This window comes from Vigna umbellata, chromosome 1, assembly GCF_029865625.1.
Source record: "Vigna umbellata cultivar VRB3 chromosome 1, Vumbellata_1.0, whole genome shotgun sequence".
In the NCBI taxonomy this organism is placed as follows: domain Eukaryota; kingdom Viridiplantae; phylum Streptophyta; class Magnoliopsida; order Fabales; family Fabaceae; genus Vigna; species Vigna umbellata.
The window spans coordinates 103250290-103268679 of NC_142165.1; the positions used below are offsets into that span (position 1 = coordinate 103250290).

The 18390-nt window shown below is 34.2% G+C and overlaps 2 protein-coding genes across 3 annotated transcripts; both read left to right on the plus strand.

Annotated features, from left to right (window-relative positions):
- The first annotated feature begins 10 nt into the window (after window positions 1-10).
- Window positions 11-17145, plus strand: BIO1 (adenosylmethionine-8-amino-7-oxononanoate transaminase). Of its 2 annotated transcripts, none has more exons than XM_047309940.2 (15): window positions 11-139; window positions 4278-5158; window positions 6204-6374; window positions 7227-7488; window positions 7919-7999; window positions 8538-8658; window positions 9314-9462; window positions 10380-10474; window positions 11027-11142; window positions 11225-11362; window positions 11745-11878; window positions 11982-12113; window positions 12410-12544; window positions 16050-16162; window positions 16712-17145. In XM_047309940.2, exons 2-15 carry the CDS (start codon window positions 4524-4526, stop codon window positions 16890-16892), a joined length of 2463 nt encoding a protein of 820 aa, XP_047165896.1. In that variant the 5' UTR covers window positions 11-139; window positions 4278-4523; the 3' UTR covers window positions 16893-17145. The 2 variants fall into 2 exon arrangements, with proteins under 2 accessions (XP_047165896.1, XP_047165897.1); XM_047309941.2 differs by having other exon boundaries at window positions 7925-7999.
- LOC148207019 (uncharacterized) lies at window positions 12618-15763 on the plus strand. Its single transcript, XM_088105286.1, has one exon. It carries the CDS (start codon window positions 13393-13395, stop codon window positions 14182-14184), a length of 792 nt encoding a protein of 263 aa, XP_087961412.1. The 5' UTR covers window positions 12618-13392; the 3' UTR covers window positions 14185-15763.
- Window positions 17146-18390: the final 1245 nt, after the last annotated feature.

Below are 18390 nucleotides of genomic sequence, written 5' to 3' on the forward strand. Positions count from 1 at the left end.
TTGTCTCTATTTATCTTTGTTCTGATTTGCCTTCTTTCCTTGTCAGATATTTCGAATATCGATTGTCAGCATTCATGGATCATTACTGGTTCTGATTACGAGTAATCTCCTCCGCGGTATGGTCGCAGATTGGACAGCGGTAAGAAACAGTCTAAAATAACCTTTTCACATTTTTTTCTTATAAACTTTTGTTTTTATTTTTTTTAATTTCTTTAATTTAAAAATCAATTTGATTTATTTACTAAAATCATTAACGACTTATATTTTATAACAATTTAATATAATATTTAAATTTATAACAATCTTGTAACTTTTTTTAATAATGCGTATAGTAGTTTTAATTTATCAAAAATCCTCTAATTATTTCAACTTTTTACACAAGCAAAATTCAATCAACTGTGAGTTCCTGGAACATCTGTGATTACCCGAACATGAGAATTTAATAAAAAATAAGATGCATTTATTAAATATATTGATACCATGATTAAATTCCTCATTAACAAAAAAAAGTTGAATTGTAAGAAAATATATAATAAATCTATTAACGTCCTTCTATAAATAATATATTGAAATTTTTATTTTACTTTAAATAAAAATCTTATTTCACTTCAAATAATACATAATAAATTTTCATAAGTCTTTCTTTTACTATAACTTTTATTATCAACTTTTTTTTTCATTTAGAACAGATTTTTTTAAATAGCTGATTACACACACTTTACACAGTTTATATATGTAATTTAGTATTTAATTAAGCCTAAAAATATATGTTAAAAAACCAAAAAATATTTCAACCATACAAAGTAAAAAGAAAAAGAAAGATGAAAGTAAAAACCATTGAGAAAAAACAGTAAGAAAGAGATTTTTTTTCATTTATTTAATTTTGTAATATATGTGTGAAACAGGTAATTATGCATCTCAAAAAAATGATGGAAAACCTTATTACAATTACTTAACTATGTTAAGACAAAAATAGCTCTATAAAAGCAAAATGAATGTAAATATTAAAACAACAATTACACTTCTACTAAAAATATACATACAAGTTTGATATACTAATCACTATTACAATTGGATAGTGAAACCTTCTAATACCTTTAATACTGTGAATTTATGCATTTACGAGGAAGAAATTCATTGTAATTCATTCCTCTTTGGTGAGTTCTTCCGTAGTTTATATTATTTTCTTTTTGGCCATGACAAACCTGTTTTCTTTTTTTTAACTAAAACTTGGTTTAAATGTTTATTTACTTTTAATTTTTATCAGAATATTTTAAATTGGTCTTCAATTTTTTTTATTTCATAATTATAAAATTCAATACAATTTAGTTTTTTATTAGTATTATATTAATAACGTTAAATATATGTTAGATATCACTTTATGGTTACTTTATTTTTTTTCTAATTTTAATTTAGTTTTAAAAATATTATTCACACATGAAGTTTACATAATATCAATACCAAGTATTAGTCTTATATTTAATTTAATCTCTGTATTTATTATTTTAATTAAATTTAATTTTTTTTAAATCGAGAAATTTTGTTTTTTCCATATTGAAATAAAATTTAATATTGATATAAATGTTATACTCTATTTTTGTTAAATTTGACATTTTTATTAAATGCTTCTAAAATTATTTTTAAACCAATTTTAACATTTATATAAAAATTATTATATGTTATATTAATAGATTTTTTTTATAAATTGATATTTAATTATTTTAAATATAAATTTAAATAAAAAACAATAGTAGAGTATGATGTGATAAAGTAGCAATACAAATAAATTTAAAATTTTAAAACTAAATTTAAATAAAGTTTATTGTAAAATATAAATTTAAATAAATTTGATCTTCTTAAAAATACTTTTAAATTTATAAAATTGTTAATAAAAGATTCATAAATTTAAATAAAAATAAAAATTTACAAAATTTAGATAGTGCATTGTTTATTTATCATCTTTTTGTGTGATTCGAATACTTTTATTACTCTTTTTAATGGGATGTGTTAATTAATAATAAGTAGGACAATTAAATCAAGTCACTGGGAGACAAAGAAAAATCATACATAAATTTAATTATTATATTTAATAATATAGTGAACATTAGTTTATAAATATATTTTCATTTTAATAATAATATCAATATAGTATTTGCAACATTCTATTTTACTAGTACAGAATTACAAGAATAAGACGTTACAAGATATGATAATAATTATAAGAAAATATGAAGGTTTGAAGACTTACATCATTAAGATAATTAATATCTAATTATGAGACTTAGGGATGGCAAAAAAATCCGCGCCCGCGGATATCCGCGGATAAAATCCGCGACGGATAGTTGATACCCGCGGATATTTATTACCCGCAACCCGCGGGTAGCGGATATTTTAATACCCGCTTATAAACGGGTCGGGTGCGGATATTATACTATCCGTACCCGCGGATACCCGCTACCCGCAAAAAAATAAAAATAAAAATTTAATTTATATTTTATTAAGTTAAATTTAATTAAAATTAACATTAATTTATATTTTACAATATTAAATTTAATTAAAATTTAATTAAAATTTATATTTAATTTATATTATATTATATTTTATATATTTTTTATAATTTTATTTAAATTTTATTTTAATAATTTATTAAAATATATATTTTTTAATATTTGCGGGTATCCGCGGATATCCACGGGTATCCGCGGGTTTTAAAATACCCGCGGATATTTTTTAAGCGGGTATCCGTGCGGGTAGCGGGTGGATTTTTTTTTGTCGGGTCGGGTTGCGGGTAGGCACTATCCGTGCCCGACCCGACCCGTTGCCATCCCTAATGAGACTGTTTCACTATCCACCTCACATTGGATCAACTCGAAAGACCTCTCAAAGTTCATACCATTTAAAGTGATCATTGCAAAAAAAAAAAAGTAAACACACAAACAGACAAATACAAAAGAGTATGCTAATATCAAAAAAATAAAATGGAATTCATGACACTATCATATATTATATTTCACTTTCAAACTTAAGCACAATACCTAAATATAATATAACATATAGACTCAAATATCCATATACATGTGTTATTGTCGAGCTATGACTAGTTGCACACTTGCAGTGACAGAACAGTTGCTTACCTCAAGCTACCACACAAGATTAATTTATTAATCAACGCCTTTTGCCAATGGTATCGGCCCCAAACTAAGACCTTACTACTCTCACCACATGACCCGTCTTTACTTGAGAATTGATGATCATTAAAGTGTCAAGATACCCCTAAAACTGAGCTTCTATATAATACACACACTACTACTTGAAACAACCATTAAGAATTTCCTCCTTGAAAATTTTTTCTAAACGATACTTGAAAACATACATAACTTCATGCAAAAAAAACCTCATACAAACTTCATTGATGTTACTGAACAAGCCTCACATTATCATTACATTTCTATCTATAAGAAACATAAAATAATAAAACAAATAGAGCTAACATAAAAGAAAAACAAATACGACCAACTAAAATAATATAAACTAATTTACTATATTAGAGAAATTGATCGGATGAATTGTAGATCTTATTAAGCACATTTTGATTGTCAATGAGATAATCTGAAACTAGAAAACTTAGAGAGAAGGAAGAGAAAGTCTAGAAAAAATATTTTAGAAAGATAATAATTGTTTTAGATAATAAGACACATTTATAAAATTCTATTTATATTATCAAATTATTTTAATATTATTTTTATGGTCTCATTAATTTAAAATACCTATCAACTCAAATACTATGTTTTTTAATTCTTCCAATATTTATATAAAAATTTAATTTAACTTTAATTTAAAAAAATATATATTTATTTTATTTTTAAATAATTAAGACTGAATTAAATCAAAATAATAAATATAAAAGTGACGCTACATTTGACATTTATACGAGACAATTATTATTACATAACACTAACAATGTCATATATATATATATATATATATATATATATATATATATATAGGTTTAATGTCTTAATAGGTCCCTATTTTTTTCAGAATTTGAAATAGGTCTCTTTATTTTTTAGCGTCTCAATTGGGTCCTTATTTTTGTTAATTTGCGTTAATGAATGTGTGACGTGGCCTGAGGATAGTATAAAAACTAATTTGAAATATTTCTAGTAATTGAGATATTATGACTACTTAAACCCTAAAACATTTTAGGCTTTTATTAATATTTGTTGTAGTTTCCCTTTCTATTTTATAACACCTATTTTTCTGTTTGCTCCCAACAGAAAGTAGATAAATATGTTTCAGTGTATAGCATAGAGTAGTATCTTTCATGGAGTAATCAAGAATGGACCCGGACAAATGCTTATAAACCCAAATTTAACGGTTTGTTAGGAGTAGTTAGTTTTTGTTGACATTCCAACTTGTTCAAACAGTGACTCATCTTCATTTCCCTCCTTTTCTTCCCTCCTTCCCACTTCGCTACTCTGACGGTGACCCTCTTACCGTTCACTCTCCACCCTCCAAAAGCTATGTTCCGTTTCCCCTCCGGGCTTCTCTACTGCCGCCTTCACCGCCGCAAACTCTCCACCACCCCCTCGCGTCCTCCCTCCCTCCCTCTATCCCACCCGATATATCTCATTTGGGGCTCCAATACCGGCGTCGGCAAAACCCTAGTCTCCGCCGGCATCGCTGCCGCCTCCCTCTTCTCCTCCGCCACCACTTCCTCCCAATTCCATTACCTCAAGCCCCTCCAAACCGGCTTCCCCGCCGACTCAGACTCCCGCTTCGTCATCAACAAGCTCCGCCAACTCTCCCTCCTCCGCAACCCTAGCGTCCATCTCTCCACCTCGCACCGTGTTCTCAACGTCTCCCCCGCCGTACTGGAGACAAATCCGCTCGTCGGAGAGGAAGGACGTGGCCCCTCGGAACTGCATTGCAAGACTCTGTACGCGTGGGAAGAGGCCGTGTCGCCACACTTGGCCGCGGAGAGGGAGGGTTTAGCTGTAAAAGACTCGGTTGTGTTGGAAACTCTGGGCGAGTGTTTCGAGGAGGTAGTGGAACGCGGGGCTGGTAGGGAGAGATCGGATGTTCTGTGCGTGGTGGAGACAGCTGGTGGAGTTGCCAGTCCAGGTCCTTCTGGGACACTTCAATGTGACTTGTATAGGTGCGTGGTTTAATCTTGAGAAAATCCTGTGCGGATTCAATTTTCAGGGTAAATTTTATTTACCACTAGTGTTTTAGCAGGTTGATTATTGCATACGTTTATATGAATAAAATTCATAATTAATAAATATTTTGAAGAGTTTAATGGTTATACAACCAGTTTACAGTGATAACTGTTAATCAAATTTTAGATACTTGAGACTAAATATTTGTAGGAAGTGTGTGGTGGAGGCCTAATAAACCTTGATAAATATTAGAAAGTGGACTTTAAGCCTGAATTTTACAATATTAGTTTAATAAGGTGAGATTTACACCATCTATATAGTATAGTTTCGGTATATCTCTAGTCAACGTGAGGTCCAACATAGTCCCTCTCATAGAAGACATCTAGTGTTGGAATAGAAGGGTCCCAATAGTGGATCACTGGATAGATACAACAAATCTCTCCAAAATAGGTTTTGATATCATTTTAGAAAGAGAACTTTAAATTATTTTTCTAAGGTTAGGTTAAATTTAAAGTCCACTTTCTAAGAAAAACTTTTTTTGAAGTAAAGATAAAAGGTGGTTTAGTATATAATAACTGGATTGTTAAGATGATTTAGTATATAATATACAAAAATAAAAAGATAGTAGTTTGAGATGGTTGAGAGAGATTCTTTTAGTTGTGGAGATAGTGTGAAAATACTATTTCAAAGAGAAAAGATAAAAGCTCTGGATAGTTTTGGACTCTGAGACTAGAGAAAACGAGAGTCTCGTCATGCAAGTTTTGTATTCTAATTTATATGAGTAGATGTGTATCTAAGTGGCTCAGATTTTGTTAGGTTTGGTAATTACAATTGCAGGTTAAGGTCGCATTAATTTTAATGTTAACAATTCATGCACTGTTTGATCCTTGCTACTACTCTTAGTAGGAGCTTAGTCACATGAATTCTGTGGATAACAAGTAAATATGTTGTACGCATCGTTAGATTATATATATATATATATATATATGCTGTTCTTATTATCTTTTGGTTAAATATGTTTGTTCTTTCATTTCCTGTCAGGCCATTCCGTATTCCTGCAGTTCTTGTTGGGGATGGGCGGCTAGGAGGTATTTCTGGAACAATCTCAGCTTATGAAAGCTTGACTCTTCGAGGTTATGATGTTGTTGCTGTTGCTTTCGAAGATCATGGTCTTCTAAATGAGGGTCCACTGATGTCTTATATGCGAAACAAGTAAGCCTGATTATTGTAATTACATTCCCTTTCTATTGTAACTCGAAAACCATAGAATTTTTGTTGCTCTTCCTCTTTCCCAGCTTGTTTTTGTAAAACTGCAAAATTTAGATTGAGAAGGTTAAGCACTGAGCAGTGAGCACTCGATCTTGATTTTTAAAAACATTTTTTAAGCACTAATTTCTTATTGAGCAGACTAGTCTTCAGCAAAGGTAAAGCCGTGTGTTGGAAATTAGTTAAACAAATCAGTCTCTACAAGAAAGGAAATGGATGTAATTTAGTTGGTTAAACAAGAAAATGGTTAGGGTTTTTTGGTCAATGCATTAATGGCCTCAAGCATGCTGAATGGTTTCAGCCTTATTTATATTTAACTTTAGTTCATTTGTGGTAGATATTGAACGAGCACCACTAAAATATTGTTTGGACAATTTACACAACTTTACCAATGGGTAGAACATTAGAATGTATTTTCAATAGAATTAACTTAAACTGCATGTGTTTCTTGAATAATGTTGGTGGTCATAATTTGGTAAAATCAATATTCAGTTATATTTCAGAATAATATTCTTTACAAAAGTAACAACCTATCACCTGCGCTAATGTGGGTTTGAGGCTTTCAAGTTCCAATACAGAATCATTCTGCCAATAGGTCGCTAAATATGGGTTTGAAACTGGAATTTTCTGCTCTGTATTGAGCTTTATAGAAAGGCCAGCCCACCGTCTAAATTTTATTTGCATACTCCTTGGTAGTTGTATTTACTATTTAACTTAATCAGTTATTTTTTTTATTGATTTTTCTGCCATTTTGCGGTATTATTGTTGCTCTATACAACTGTTGCCTTCTTCATTCAGGGTCCCTGTCCTAGTGCTACCACCCATTCCAAGAGATCTATCAAATGACTTGATTGAATGGTTTGAAAATTCTCATCATATATTTAGTAATCTTAAGGAAATAATGCTATCAGCTTATTTTGAGAGAATTAAAAAGCTGCAAGACATGCCAAGAGAAGCAAGGGATATCATCTGGTGGCCTTTCACTCAACACCAACTTGTTCCTGATGGAGGGGTCACAGTAATTGATTCACGCTGTGGTGAGAATTTTTCTATCTTCAAGGTTTGTTTCTGTGAAATATTTATTTATATTATTAATTTTTTGATTTGTTAAGCTTTGCAATACAAACTTTAGTGGGTTGATGCACTTTGTTGAGCTTAACTTACTGCATCTAGATCTGTTTGGATAAACTTCTTCATGAATAATTGTAAGGAAAAAAAATATGAGAAGGAAACGTGAACTAAGTTTATATAAACTAAAATTAGCTTATACATGTGAGAAAACAAATTAACTTGTGATGCATAAGCTTATTTTAGCTTATAGAAAAACTTATTTCATTTTTTTTTTTAATTTTTTCTTCTCTTATAAGTGTTTTTAGAAACACTTATCCAAACAACCTTATTGCTTACTTTGGAATAATTTTTTGGTATTACTTCCTTTTTTTTAACATATTGATGATACCTAGATTTGACATCACGATATTTTTTGTAAGGTTCAGAAGACAGAAGTCATAGCACCACAATTTGATGCATGTGCTAGTTGGTGGACTCAAGGACCTGATGCTATAATGCAGGTCATTCTCATAACTTTTTTAAGTTATTAGTTCTGTTAATCAAACTAGTAATAATCAAATGCATGTCCCAGGGACAGCACTACATTTACTTACATATCCCATTCTTCCCGAAGCCCAGCTGGGCGATTGGGGATGCCATGGTCAGCCCCAAAAGTTTTAATTTTTTTTTCTTAAATTTTGTATGTAAAAGTACTTTTTGGCACCCTATTGGTCACCATTCTAAAACAATTCTGCCTCTGACACTGTTCTTCCTGTCTTTTACTGTTGAATATTTATGCTTATGAAAAAGTGTTCTCTCAATCTTTTTGAATTCTAATTCCTCAAGGCTCTGGACTTTGCATAGTCAATTCGAAACCCAAATAAAAAGCAGACTTGAATAACTTTTAGTGTTAAAGAATCTTCTTGACATGGAGCTACTATACAATTTAGCATATTGTTATTTGATACCAATCGTGTTTGGCATATTTAAACTTACGCTCCTTCAAGCTATCATACCTAGTTTTTCGTTAATGCCATCTTTCCATTTAGGTGATTTCAGGCTGAGCTTGCTAGGGAAATGGGGTATACTGCTGCTAGATTTGGGCATGTAATGTTCCCTGAGAATGTTCATGAGCCAGCCTTAAATTGTGCTGAACTCTTGCTTCAAGGCGTGGGGAAAGGTTAGTATGTTCTTTTATTAATTTCACATTATATGCACGTGTGTATTAAACTATCAAAATTCTACATCAACAAGAAATATGATCCATGCAGTTCTTATAAGGCCAGAGTTGGCCTCATTTTAAAATCTGGTTTTATGTGGTTAAATTAAACCCTAATTCCAAACTCTAATATAGGATCAAAGCCTATTTGTTATTGGGAAACCTATATTTGTTTTGTTTATGCTCTAGATGAATACTACTAGCCATGAAGGGGTATTGTTATTGGACTGCTTGTATTTATCCACACTTGAAATGTCCAGTTCTGTTCAGGATGAGTGGTCATGCTAGGATCTCACATTGACTAGAGTCTATATGTGACCAATGTAAGCCTTATAAGGCTTGAGCAATTCTTTATTTAAAAGTTGGTTTTATTGGATTGAGTTAGGACTTAAGCCTAAATTCTCATAAAAACTAATAAAAATTTCCTACTGGCTATTTGTAGTATTGTATTTAACATATCTGAATTCTGATCTCAGTGCTATTTGATACTTTAGTTAAAAATATACGTTTCAGTTTGATAACACTGATTTTTAGAGATGTTTGCCAATGGTCATTGTTATCCACGGATAAGTAGCTTTCAGTTCTCTGTACAGTTGCTGACTCATTTGTCGTGCAGGCTGGGCTTCACGAACATATTTTTCGGACAATGGATCTACAGCAATTGAAATAGCTCTCAAGATGGCATTTCGTAAATTTTCTGTTGATCATGGGATTATTGTGGATTGTCATGAGGATACCACAAATGAAAGGCCCACTGAGCTTATGGTTAGCTCCCTCAGTCCTTTTAATCAATCTGTGATATTCTTTTTCTCTTTGTGTATAATGTTCAATTTTGACGTATGAAGATTGAATTCTGTAAAACTAATGCTATAATTTGCTGTTCAAAGTAGAAAGGCTGGCGGGGGTGGGGGCATATTGGCAATTAATATCAGTCAAATCTTTTTTATTCTTGGGTAAAGCAAAGTAACTGCTAGAAAGCAAAAACCACAATGTTGTCAGGACTGTTTCAATTTTTATTGAATATTTTGTATTGTATGCACGAAGTGTCAGAAGTTTGGACAATACAGCTAGGATATGCAACATATCTAGCAATTTTTATTATGCATTTTTCTATAAGTACTTTGAGTAAAAGGTCTTGTTTTCAAAATTTTACCGCATTCCCTCTGTGTTTTCAAAATCTTGTTTTATGTGTTACCTTTTTGGAGGAGGATAGTATGCATTGATTTTCTTTATTATTTTTTTATGGAAGATGCAAAAAGAACATTTGTATTTCAGGAACAGCTAACTGTTCAAGTTGTTGATTAAGTTATTAGGCAGTTTCTTTTTCACCACTTTTCCTACGTTGTTAATTAGTCAAGTGGTTATTTATTCCTAAACTATAAACCTACGAATTCGTTTTCTGTAACAGGGTTCTGCTAACAAACATCCTAAAGGAAATCGTTAAGGAATTAAACAAATAGAAAGTCATGCTAGTGACACTTTCCATAAATAATTTTCCACTTTTGATTCCTTAACCAATCCCGTAATGGCACTTGTTAGAATTTAAACTTTGTTTTTCATGTAGTTGTTTGTGTAACTTTACATTCTTCAAACATGTAAAATATTTAATCCTTTTTATTTAATTGCATTTCTTCCTTTGAAATTCACATGTAACTTAATACTTGTGGATTTCATTATTTCAGGTCCTTGCACTTCAGAGATCTTATCATGGTGATACACTGGGTGCCATGGAAGCACAGGCACCATCTTCTTATACAGGCTTCCTTCAGCAACCATGGTTATAGACATTGCCCTCTAGTGCATACTTGTGAAATTGAATCTGTTATGTGGGACTTCCCAACAGAATTTTGCTGATTTGTTTAATCTTTTGAATAATGCAATTTAGCAATATATTGCAATCAAAGTAATACGCGATTAATATTTTCTAAAAGTGCTCCCATTCAATTGGTAAGATTTGAATAGGGATTTAGCCAACGCTGGAGTTTATAATCTCTCCATGTAAAACATTATAACAAAAAGGTGTTGGAAGATAGACAAAGAATAGACAAAACAGTTTTGGTTTGTGAGTTTCTGTTCAGCATAAGTCAGATTAGTAGTTTTATTTTATTTTAAAAAACATATTCTTCATGCATAATATACTTTTGTTTAAAAGCCTTGTAAGAAGCAATGTTCTATTTTGTTCGTGTGTTTTGATAGTTTAATAGCTTGATGTTGTTCGTCTTTGTTTTTTGAAGCCTATTTTCCATATTACTGCCTGTGAATTGATGTTAGTTTACTAACCTAGATAAATACTCATGACACCCGTCTAAGTTTGAATTCAGTTTCACAGGTACACTGGAAGAGGTCTTTTTCTGGATCCTCCTTCTGTGTTTATGCACAACAATACATGGAATGTTTCCATACCTGAAGGGTACAATTGGGAGAATTTGAAAGGTGAAAGTATCGGTAAGTTCAAAATTTCAAACTTCAATTCTTTTATTGGTCACTGTTTAGAATATAATTGTTTTACTTGTTGGTGCTTTGACAGCCTTTTCCTCATGCGATGAAGTATTTCACAAGGGCAGGGATAAGTCCGAGCTTGCTACAGTTTATTCGTCTTATATATCAGAAGTATTATCTCGATTTAAAGGGTCAAAAAATGTTGGAGCCTTGATAATGGAACCAGGCAAGCTATTTGATATTTTTCTTTAGAAGATTATAGTTCCATTTTATTTTTACTACCTTCTCCTGTACCCAATGAAGTAATTATGTTGATCATATATTTGTCCGGTACATGATATTTAGAAGAAAAAAGTTTCTTAATTTAGACACGTCAAAATGATAATACATCAAATTGTATATCTAAATTATGCCCATAGTAGGACAATTACTTGTGTGCAGTTTGAATGAAATACTGCATTTTAGTGGTTCTTGGTCTTTCACACAAAAGCTTATTTTTCTAGGTTCCTCTAAAATTGTTTTAGTGGCCCTCTAGAAATTTTAATTTAACTTATTTTAACCTTTTCTCAATATTGATCATCTCATTTGGGGCCTGAATTGTTATTTAGTTATACAAGGCGCTGGTGGAATGCACATGGTTGATCCACTTTTTCAGCGTGTGCTTGTTAATGAGTGTCGGAGTAGAAAAATTCCAGTGATCTTTGATGAGGTTTTCACTGGTTTTTGGCGTTTGGGAGTGGAGGTGATTCCTCTTAATGATGTCTATTCTCTTATTTTCAAAATTGTATTTCATATTCTTCATTAGTTCACATGTTTGATTAGCAGTTTATCTTTTTTTCCCACAGACTGCAGCGGAGCTAATCCATTGTGTACCAGACATAGCCTGCTTTGGGAAGCTGTTGACTGGCGGAATTATACCATTGGCTGTCACCTTGGCAACAAGTGCTGTTTTTGATTCATTTATTGGAGACTCAAAGGTATTGTCATTTTTTTGGAAGACTTTCTTTTATGGGTTGGGTAGACACTGGCAGTCTGAAATTTCTGTTATATTTGGTTTTAGTACCGATGGAATGGATTGATTATCATATTGATATTACTTACAAGTTCTATAAGCTAGGCACAAGTGGGAGGTCCCTTACTCTTTCTAATAAAATGCCTAGTTCCTATTAGTCTGTTCATAATTTTTTGTCCTACTGGTATTGTGTTCTTACGAACCAAAGTTCCTGGATAGTATTTTGATGACATAATACAAATATACTCTTGCTTTGGTTAGCTCAAGGCCCTTTTGCATGGACATTCTTACTCTGCACATGCTATGGGCTGCGCTGCTGCTGTTAAGTCAATCCAATGGTTTAAAGACCCTTGTTCCAACCCTAATATCACTTCTGAAGGAAGATTACTAAGGGAGGTATGATTACTTTGATTTTTCCCCCTGAACTTATTATATTTGCTTCTTGCTCCACGTAATAAAAAAAAACGAAAAAAAGCGTATATTTAATTGTAATATTTTCAAGGGTATATGTCTATCAGTGAAATACACAAATCGTATTCCTAATGCATTTCTTGTGATCCAAAGAAAACAAGGAGGAACGCGAAATATGTTGTTGACTTGTTATTATTGTCTATCATGTAATTCTGCATTTGCGTGAGTGTGTCTATGTTTTTGTTAATTATAGAATTGAGCCTACAAATAAACTAGTGATATACTAATCTTATCAAGACAGGAGGAACATATAAGTAAACAAAATAAATTGAAATAATCCAGCATTTAAATGAAAAAGATATAATAATCGTAATTAGGGGTGACAAAACAGCTGAGCCGTCTTTGTATCACCCTGCCATTGTCCTCCAAAAATGGCCAGGGCCGGACTTAGAGCCTTTGTTAGAGGCTGGAAGGTTTGTGTGAGAAGGAAGAAGAGAGAGTAGATGAGTAGAATTCCTAACTGCATCAGCAGTTAGGAATAGGCTAGGAATATGCGGGGAATATGGGTATAAAAGGAAATAAGCATTGTATTGTTTTGATTAAGAGAATTACATACTTTGTATAGGCCGGTATTAGACCCGGTGGAGGGAGGTTAGGCTCTCGATAGACACTGTTTTACACATGTCAATACTGTAAATAATATACCCATTCTTTGATTCATCTTTTCGGTGGAGAGTTTATAACAGTGAGTGAGAGAGTCTGTTAGGATTTTTCACTGAGATTCCTAACAAGAGGTCCGACCTGCCGGATTCGGGTGGCGAGTGATCAGAGTTATGGAGGGAAAAAATGAAGGACGCCTTAAAGTGGTGGAGAACCAACTCGAAGCTTTGGGGATTACAGTAGATGGGTTGAAGGCCGAAATGGCAGCGATGAGACAAGACTCAGCGGCCAATCGTCAAGACCTTCAAGAAGTCATGCGCATGTTAGGAGGTCGCAATCGCGACCACGAGGGGGCATCGGACGGGAGCCAATCGTCTGTGAATGGTGATCGGAGAGGGAGGCGAGAGGAGGAGAATGGAGGACGAGAGACGGAACGATCAGAGGGACAATTTAATTGGCGAAAGAGAGTAGAACTTCTCGTATTCGAAGGGGTGGATCCACTGAATTGGATCAACAAAGCGAAACGTTTTTTCGAACTACAGGGAGTGACGGAGGAAGAGAAAGTTCGAATCGCATACGTAAGCATGGAAGGGAGCGCTGGCTATTGGTATCGATTTTGGAGAGAGAAGGCGAGAGACCGCACATGGGAAGGGCTCAAATGTGCGATGATCGGAAGGTTTGGGGAGCGGAGCAGAGGTACGATTTTCGAAAGGCTGGCGGCGAACCGTCAAACTGATACGGTTGAGGAGTATATCCACGACTTCGAAATCCTGGTGGGGCAAACGAGGGGAGTGACGGACGAGCAACTTCTGGGCTATTTCCTGGCCGGATTACAGGACAACGTAAGAGATCGAGTACGCCCACATGATCCGCAAGAACTGCTGGCAGCGATGCGAATCGCAGTAGATGTGGAGATCATACCGGGAGGAGCGAAGACCGGGGATTGTAGTGCCAGTCGACCATAAATATCGGGGGGCGAACTGCGGGGACGATAGTTCGAGTTGACCCGATACGTAACCAAGGAGGGCGGACGGCGGGTACAGAGAGTGTGGGATCTGGGGGAAGAGAAGGTAACTCGGGGAATGGTGTGGGAAGAGGTGCGAGTGCAATGGGGAACAAAACTATAGACAGAGGGGTGCGAAACCTTCCTATCACGAGTATCACAAGAGACGTGAACAAGGCCGTTGTTTCAGATGTGGCGGCCAGTTCAGCCCTGGACATCGTTGTCCGGAATGGAGTTTGCGAGTGATGATTTTAGGGGAAGATGAGGAGGAAGACCCTGGAGAAACCAAGGAGGAGTTGGAGAATGAGCGATTAGAATTATCATCGCTCTCTGCGGGAGGGATGACTCAACCGAGAACCATGAAACTTCAAGGGAGCTTAGGGGACAAGGTGGTGTTGATCATGGTTGACAGTGGTGCCAGCCACAACTTTATATCAAAGGCGTTGGTTGAGGAGCTCCAACTGGAGGTGAACAAAGGCCAGACACATCTAGTTTGCTTGGGTGATGGACAACGAAACAGACACAAGGATGCTGCCAAGGGGTAGTGTTATAGCTGGGTGGAGTTGAGATTGCATAGCAGTATCACGTGTTCGAATTGGGAGGTGTCGACGGGATTCTGGGAGTGGATTGGCTGGCAAGGTTGGGAGAAGTAGTGACCAATTGGGGCAAGCTAACCATGTCCTTTAAACAGGGAGGAAGGGAAGTAATAATTAGAGGAGATCCAACATTAGCACGGGAAGTGATAGCCCCTGCGGCCATGCTCAAGATAACTAAAGTTGAGACAGTGGCAGTAATGTGGGGATTAAGACAGTTGGATGTGGCTGAAAGAGGAGAAAAGGAACAAGAGTTGACGGTGAGGCAGCGAGAAGAGTTGGAAGAGACGCTGTCAGAATTCCAGCAGGTGTTCCAAGAGCCTCACGGGTTACCTTCAGAATGTGGGATGGAGCATAAAATCAGAGGTAAACTTTATCTCTTTGAGTTGGGAGGTGTGGATGTGATATTAGGAGTTACCGGTTTGGCATCCCTGGGAAAAATGAAAGTAGATTGGTGGCAGTTGAGCATGAAGATTGAGCAGGAAGAATGGAAGATATCTGTGGAGGATTTGATGTGCAGAATGCTGGAAGTTAAGAGAATCCAGGAAGAATGGAAGACATTAGAGGAGGATTTGCCACCAACCAAGCCTCCAAACCTGAATTCGAGGGCGCCACCTGTGAAGAGGAGCATTACATCAAATAACAATTCCTTGACTTCAACCTTGAGGACAAGGTTGACTTTGAGGGGTGGAGTAATGTTAGAGGCGGGAAGGTTTATGTGAGAAGGAAGAAGAGAGAGTAGAGAAGTAGAATTCCTAACTGCATCAACAGTTAGGAATAGGCGGGGAATATGGGTATAAAAGGAAATAAACATTGTATTGTTTTCATTCAGAGAATTACATACTTTGTATAGGCCGGTATTAGACCCGGTGGAGGGAGGTTAGACTCTCGATAGACACTGTTTTACACATGTCAATACTGTAAATAATATACCCATTCTTTGATTCATCTTTTCGGTGGAGAGTTTATAACATTGAGTGAGAGAGTCTGTTAGGATTTTTCACTGAGATTCCTAACAGCCTTGGTCTGCTCACCAGTTTTTTAAGTTTTATTAGTTTTCATATTTTAGTTTCAATGGACATTTGACTTGGTTTTTGCAATAATTATGGGACTTGGCCAAATTAGCGTTGGAAGTTTTCATATTAAATTCTTTATGGCTACCGGCTTCCTTAATTGTTCATTATAGATTAATGTTCAATGTTCATTTGATCAAACATTAATTGTGCATTTGCAGTTATGGGATGATAAAATGGTTCGCCGGATTTCATCACACCCTGCAATTCAAAGAGTAGTGACGTTGGGAACATTGTGTGCTGTGGAATTAAAAGCAGAAGGCACTAGCGCCGGGTATAAATTTTTCAACTTCATCCTTTTCCCTTTTTAATATTTTTGTGCACCTTATGTTCTAGAATTCCTTTGTTCGAAAAGCTTAATGAGCATCATATATGTGTCATACAAAAGTTGGTATGTTTCGGATGAAGTTGCAAGTGGTATCTGAAAGTGTAGATTCTGCTTTTCTACCAGTGTAGTTTTAGTAGCTATGACATTGACTTGCCCCAAAATATTATTACAGGAGGTAATAAGAAGTTCACGAAAAAAATGGGTTTGATTTTAACGTGTATAGATAGTCAAAATGTCTTGGTGCTAAGATATGCCAGACTTAACGTGGGCTGTGAACTACAGTCCATTGTGTTTATAGTAATTGGTCATCCATCCTTCTGTTACCTGTAGTTTCTTATTTTCAAGTTATTGTTTTGTTACGAAAACTTGTAACTTCTTATTCGTAAAAGGTTCAAATAAATCATTAATTTTGAGCACTTACCTAATTAGAGAGAGAAGGAAACAACGTGCATTTGATTCTTCACGAGGTTTTCTTCTAAATAAAGTTTTACACAGGTATGGATCGTTATATGCAAGACCATTACTTGAGAAGCTTAGGGAAGATGGTATATACATGAGGCCTCTCGGTAACGTCATTTATCTCTTGTGTGGACCCTGCACATCTCCGGAAGTTTGCAATCAATTGCTGGCCAAACTTCATCGGCAGCTTGACGAATTTGACGGATATAAGAATTGAGAATAATGAGTTGCCAAACGGACAAGTCTAAGATTCCTGCTACGAAGTTTAGGTAAGTTTATTCCTGTTTGGGGACGGGGAAGTTAACGAACACTAACACAAAGAAGCAGAGACGGGGTAAGAGTTGCAATTGGCTTGGTTTTTCAATTTTCAGTTGTATTTTATTTATGAATACAAAAATACCATCTTCTTATCAACTCCCCTCTTATTTCTACGATCTTATGAATAAAATGGTTAAGGTCAGTTATGGGGAGATCTGAATGAAAAGGTTCCTCAATTCCAGATTTTTTTTAAAAAATAAATAAATACTTTCTGATATTATTTTGGGCTAAAGAAATATAAGTTGGTATCTTTTTGTTTGCAAGAATAACCATGACGCGTCGAATGATAAGATAGTTTAGTTTCCATCCCAAATAGATTTTGGCACCGTGTTGTTTTATCATCGGATAATTATTACCAGTAAAAGTAATAATGGTTGTTTTCAAATTTCGTAATCAGGGGGACTATTTTCCACAACTGATGTCAATATAGGCCCCGATCCTTTTAATTAGAGCATCAATAAATTGATGGAGTTTTATTTTTTAACATTATATTCTAAACATCATGTGTGATGTGTAGTTTACCTCTCAATTGATATTCATTTTTACAGCAGATAGATGATTTTATTTTACGAAGTTTTTAACAATTGATTTTAGATTAAAAGAGAAACTTGATTTTTTGTTTGTTTTTATGTTTGTATACTAGTATTCATGAAAAATTATTCAAGTAACATCTAATTATTTAATGAAATTATCTTTTTAGAAAAGCAAATAAGCATCCAGTAGTAAATCGAAAATAGGAACAACATGGGAATTAATTGTTTACTTATTGAAATAAGTTTCACAATCTTGCTGGAGTTGGCAAACTCACATTGACTCCCAGTCAACAGCTTTCAAACTTGCCAGCTCACTTTTCTTGTCATTTCCTTTTTAATTGAAATAAACCTAAATATGTTGACTAATCTAGTTTCTCACCTCTCAATTTAGGATTTGAAATTTCTTAATAAGGACTCATTAATTGCAAAACCAAAGTCTCTCAATTTATCTGTATAACCGAATCCTTTGCTGGTGGTGACACTATCAGCATGGTAATGAATTATTAAATTATTGTATCCTTACAGTGCAAAAAATCCATATTCTCCTGTGCTCCCCGCCAGCCGCGTGTTTATCGTTTCAATTTCAATAACAAAAAGTCAAAGTTTTAATCTCTGACAGGAATTAAAAAGCTTTAATTAAAACACCAAATAAAGGCTTTCTAATAATTTTTTTAACCAGTATCTTGAACACACTAACTAGTAACATTATAATTTAGATAATGAAACTAGTACTTTTAGTCAAATTTATTTCCACCTCTTATATTTTTTCATTGATAAATATATCTTTTGACTTAAAAATATGTAATTTTACACAATACACACATGATATTTAGGGACTAATTTTTTTGCTATAATTTATAAAGT

What these genes read in the sequence shown, in the direction of transcription:
- BIO1 (XM_047309940.2), top strand. Translation starts at nt 4,524, where the DNA reads ATGTTCCGTTTCCCCTCCGGGCTTCTCTACTGCCGCCTTCACCGCCGC. An exon ending in GGCTTCCTTCAGCAACCATG is followed by an intron (nt 10,475 to 11,026) that starts GTTATAGACATT and finishes TCAGTTTCACAG; the next exon opens with GTACACTGGAAGAGGTCTTT. An exon ending in CATTTATTGGAGACTCAAAG is followed by an intron (nt 12,114 to 12,409) that starts GTATTGTCATTT and finishes TGCTTTGGTTAG; the next exon opens with CTCAAGGCCCTTTTGCATGG.
- LOC148207019 (XM_088105286.1), top strand. Translation starts at nt 13,393, where the DNA reads ATGGAGGGAAAAAATGAAGGACGCCTTAAAGTGGTGGAGAACCAACTC.